The sequence below is a fragment of the Macrobrachium nipponense genome, chromosome 22, assembly GCF_015104395.2.
Source record: "Macrobrachium nipponense isolate FS-2020 chromosome 22, ASM1510439v2, whole genome shotgun sequence".
Lineage (NCBI taxonomy): Eukaryota > Metazoa > Arthropoda > Malacostraca > Decapoda > Palaemonidae > Macrobrachium > Macrobrachium nipponense.
The window spans coordinates 62,799,024-62,804,795 of NC_087213.1; the positions used below are offsets into that span (position 1 = coordinate 62,799,024).

General features: G+C 33.3%; 1 protein-coding gene across 1 annotated transcript; it reads left to right on the forward strand.

Annotated features, from left to right (window-relative positions):
* The first annotated feature begins 3,079 nt into the window (after nt 1-3,079).
* Nucleotides 3,080-4,512, forward strand: LOC135198298 (pro-resilin-like). Its single transcript, XM_064225869.1, has 2 exons — nt 3,080-3,308; nt 3,594-4,512. Exons 1-2 carry the CDS (start codon nt 3,080-3,082, stop codon nt 4,304-4,306), a joined length of 942 nt encoding a protein of 313 aa, XP_064081939.1. The 3' UTR covers nt 4,307-4,512.
* Nucleotides 4,513-5,772: the final 1,260 nt, after the last annotated feature.

The window sequence follows — 5,772 nt, forward strand, 5'->3', positions numbered from 1 at the left end:
TGAATAAGGAATTACAAATAATATTCTGTATACTTACTTTACCCTAAACTAAAAGCTTGTATACGTGCACGCACATGCATATTCGATCATAGATAACTTAAATGACTACATCTTATATATCCAGTACACAAAGAAATATAAATTTCACACATTACGGTTACATGTCTATACTACATAATTCGATACATAACATATTCACTGATAACTCTGCCTGATGCACAAGTAGCCATTGACTTGTCCTTGATATAGAACAACGCCCTATAACATTATGATATGTAATGTATATTTTTGATAAAACATGAATGAAAACCATGATACACTGAAATAAAATTCTTTCAAGAAAATTTTCATGTAAATTGAAAAGGGAAAGTTTAGTTGCAAGTTAATGGTTTTAAGCAATTTATTTACCTGGTTCCCAAAGTGATCCGTTTAAGTGATTTGCAAATTATCAATTCAAAAAGTATATTTCATTTTAGATCCTCGAATAAGGCTAGCTTCTATCTTATTTCTTTACCCTATATAGATTTTTTCCCTTTCAGAAAAGAACAACTGAAGGTATTTTGTTCACTGTTTTGAATTTGAATTTTTTTCTCAAAGAAACAATTTTTGTTGGTTATGAAGGAAATATTTTACCTTTGTTCAGATCACGAAGTCTTTGCCAGATAACGCTCTTAGAAATTTTTGAAAGTTATTTATTAATTTTGCTGAAGGAACTGGGAAGTTGGAGAGGTACTCTTCTCTTAGCCTTCAAAGTATGATGAATTATGGACTGGAGGATTTCTCATCAGCTACTTTCTCTCATCGTTTATTTTCACTGATTTTCTTTAAATTTCTCTCTACTTTTCCGGCTTTAATAAAAATTATCCACTAAACCAGTTTGGTTCCCCCTATTATCTTATTTCTATACTTGGCTTCTTTTTGCTCTGAATGTTTACTTTAACTTGAAAATGTAGGTATCTGAGTTAGGCATAATTTATGCAAATACAGAAATATGGAAAGGTTGTATTTCATTTTATAACTGAATGGAAAGCACTGCAAAATATCTAATGTTAGTATACAGTAACGCATCTAACACAATCAATCAAAATCAGTCCTATAAGTATTTCAAGAAAGCTGTATCGACTATCAATCTTTATAAAAAAAAAGAAGGTCGAATCTTACTTCTGGACACAAGGATGGTAAATAGAAAGAAAAAATACATTTTATAAATACTGGTAAAATTATATTCATCATAATACATTCCAGCAATAAAAAAAGAAAAGAAAATCAGATTAGGTTAAATAACAAATAACTAATGTAATTATGATCCGCAGAAAATAATCAACGATAGTTGGACTTTTGGTGAATTTCTAGAGCTAAACAGTAAAATATGCAAACAACACGAAATTCTTGGACTTTTCCACCTTTTTCCATATTGGAGATATCTAGAAGGACGTTACAACTCAATTAAAGGTCTGTTGAAAGTAACTCTGAAAGCAATTCATTCCCCGGTTTCGCTGGACTATTTATTGCATGCAGGAAGGCCTCTCTGGTCCCGGGAGTGCCCTACTCCGACGTTATTATAAGAGAGACGTTGAAGTTATCCAACGTTAAGTCAGAACAGAAATTATATATATATATATATAATATATATATATATATATATATATATATATATAAATATATAATATATATATACCTATAGTAAGAGATATATTATATATATATATAGATACAGATAGAATATATATATATATATAATACAGACTATAATATTATAATATATTCAATATATATATGATCTATATATATAGATATAAATATATATAGATCGAGAATATACTATAATATATATATATATATATATATATATATAATATATATATATAATATACAAATAACAAATTTACAAAATTATATGACACAAAATTTCCATGGAATCCGTTTGGTGTTTTCGCAACATGGAATTTTCGTTTCTTAATCAGATCTTACTATTCTACCAAAAAAACTGGAAGACGACTTACCCTCAAAACTGAAAACATCATCCAAGATCGAAGTCTGGGAAATAATATAATGCAAGTATAATTATGACCAAAAATAAATTGTAAAATATGAATAACAATAGCACTCAGTAAAGAGTATACCTCCACAAAATCAAAGGGAGTAAAATTACACAACAAAGGCATGAATTTGTCTTACACGGGTTCTTAACAGATCAAATGATAAGGCTATCATTAGTATTTAACCAGTAACACTAAAACTAAAAAGACCCCTATGTTTTATAATTAGCAAAACGATTTCCATGCCAACAAATAGTCATTTCTCAGCGATTGAATCCGAATGTTAATCACCTCGTGAAGGCCACACAATAAATGTTTATAAGGCGAACTTCGCCGGTTATTGAGATAACTTGCCAATAAACAGACGCATCGGAACATAAGCTACTAATTAAATCTTATGGAAGAAAATAATGAGAGGTAATTATCGTCCCTATCATCATCACTATTACTCTGGAAACTTTGTTGGCAGAGGAAATGAGAATAATGAAGTCTTGGAATATAGTGGCGATAATAATCAAGGTTTTGTATGGAATAAAAACGCTCTCTCTCTCTCTCTGTATCTAACAACAATAAAACAGTTTCCACAAATGGTATATAAAATCCCATATCGAAAGCAAGCTATTCTGCTCAAAAACATTTAATCGTAGTTAAAATATTAATATTTCGCGTCGTGATGAATTCATACTTGGAAATGTGGTAAGACTGCATGTCAACTAAAGATAAGATATTGACAGCTGATGTAAAATCGATAATTTGCATTGAAAAAATTAAAATCAAACTGACAAAAGATCTGGATTACAAAATAGTTTAAATTGGCAATATACATACTTTATACTATAAATGTTAAACACACATTTTGTAATTTTACGGCAGTCGATGTAAAAAACACTTCCAGAGGCGCATTTTAAAACATAAAAGTTTCTGCAAACAGTACTGAATAAAAATTTAAGCATGAAGTAACTTTCTTAAAATATATAAAAGAAATCAATACTATGTTCGTGATGAAATTTTCCGACTCTTAACAGAAATAAAATTAATTCATGCTCTCTATATCAAACGTGAAACGGAAGCGGTGCATATTAAATGGCCTTGTTCCACCGCATGACAACAAAGGCCATCAAGATAAGGAAAAGAGAGAAGTCACGGAAGCCGGGAACTATATAAGCTCCCGTCTCCCTCCAGAAGACATCACTCAGTCGATCACCTCTGTAGATCCTGGTCCATCCCAGCGATATACACCACCAACGATGAAGGCCTTTGTAGTGTGTGGTAAGTAGTTATTCGAGCCATAGGAACGCGGATTAAAATTTCTATATAAGTAGTTATTATCATACTGTATTCAGTTCGATATTCAATGATATTTGTGGCTAAGTATTAGTGAATATACAATAAGTGTCATAAGCGTATGCAACCAATATTAATGTGTATATATACACATACATATAAAGTATATGTGTATAAATACATACATATGAATAAGTATATGTGTATAAATACATACTTATATTTTAAAACACAATTCCATATAATTAGGGTTCTGCCTGTTATTTTCAGCTCTTCTCAGCCTCGTAGCCGCCGACAGGCGCCCAAGCAACGGCTATGGAGCTCCTCCAAGCAACTCCTATGGCCCACCTAGGAACTCCTACGGAGTAGATCCACTTGCTGAATTGGCCCAGAACATTCCTGGAGGCGGAGTTCCTGGAGAAGACTACCCTATTTTGGCCTCCGTCCCTGACACCGGTTTCTCCTGCGATGCTCAGAATGTCCCTGGTTATTATGCCGACACCGATCGTGAGGCTGGCTGCCAGGTCTTCCACATCTGCCAGGACAGGCCCAATGGACGCCGTCAGCAGGACTCCTTCCTCTGCCCCAACGGAACCATCTTCAACCAACAGTACCTCGTCTGTGACTGGTGGTTCAACTTCGACTGCGCTGACGCTGAAGACTTCTACTCAGTCAACGAGCAGATTGGCGTCGTTGCCTATGACCCTTATGGTAGACAGAGCAACGGCAACGGTAACAATGGATATGGTTCTAACGGCAATGGTATGAGCACCAATGGTTATGGTTCAAATGGAAACGGAAATGGAGGAAAAAACAAGAATGGTAATGGCAATGGAAAGAAAAACAAGAATGGCAAGAAAAATGGAAATGGAAAAAAGAATGGAAACCAGAATGGTAACGGTTATGGTTCCAATGGCAATGGCGCTCCTGCCCTTCCCAGCAATGGATATGGAGCCCCAGCTGCTCCAATGAACGGATACTGAGCGCCTCAACATTCGGACTCATATGGAACTCCATTCTAAGTCAGATTCCTCCTCACTATTCTTAATTCGACGACTGAAATCATCTTTAATAACTTTCTTTCATGAACAACTGACTATTGACTTGTGCTCGAAAAGGACCTGTGACTGGATATCATTATATCCATAAATGTATATTTTTATATTACAAATAAAAATTAATAATTAATTATTATTACTATTATTCTCAACTTAATACTTGCTGAGAGTACTCCACTTGCATAATCCTGAATGAGAAGCTTACATGAGGATAGAATAGGCAATTAAACAAGTATATTATACTTTTTACACTAGTCTTGTCTCAAATGTAACATGAAATCCAGGGGTTATAACGAACTTAAAGAGCTTGGGAAATTTGTAATTATAAAAAAAACACATAACGCTACATGTCTGCATCTATGACAGACAACGAAATGGGACAGGTAGAGAAATGTATATTAGTTAACGTAAATAAATTTTATAGGTAACATTTTCTGTATTTTTTTCATTTTGTTTTTTTGTCGTTGCAAAACACCAGCAATTCCCGTTAAGAAGTCGTGTTTATCTTTGTATATATTAATCTACAGAATGCACTGGATTTTTCAATAGACTGTAAAGTTACTAACGAAAGTTGGAATTCTTAGCTTTAGACCTTTCATTTCAAAAAAATTGATTGTGTGTGCAATTGATCTATTTAACTACCAAACTTCAGTTTTTTTCGATGCTGAAGAATTGCTTACTAGTGTTATAAATTTGTAATTGTCGTAGGTCTCCATGAAAAGCATTTTTTCATTACAGTATTCAATGCATCTGCAGTTTCCCCAAGCTCTCTTTGCTGAAGGGGCTGGCATAAGTAAGACTTAGCTTTTTATAGTTGTACGAATAATAGTTTAAATTCAATCGTTTACACAGTATAAATCACCGTTATTCCAGTATCTTCTTGATTAATATCCAAAGAATAAAAATTCCTATCTCAAAGCTGTTGACATTTTAGCATTCTGGATTTGTTAACCGCATTCCGTTTACCTAAGAATACCTTACTTTTGTGCGTGAATTACAGCACGAGGTCCTATATCTTTATATATGGAAGGGTAGACACAACAGAATTTTATAAACCTACAGTGTATTTCTATAGATCCCTCAGCATATCACATTGCAGCAAATACACTGGTATACAAAACATATAAAGTGTGCGTGCAAAACAGAGGGGAAACAGGCTACTAAACCCCACCTTATAAGTAAGAAATTAAGAAAACCAGCAAAATAATAAAAATATTTCTTGAAATTCCTTTCTTGTAAACAAGGAAATGTTTATAGCTCCCGAGGTCTAAGAGGAAATGAAAGATAAAAGTGTTTTAAGAATCACAAATATTCAGGAAACCAAAAGGGAGGTAGATGATACTAATCCCCTGTGACAGGTAGCAAGACGGTATAATATAATATTTCTTTCC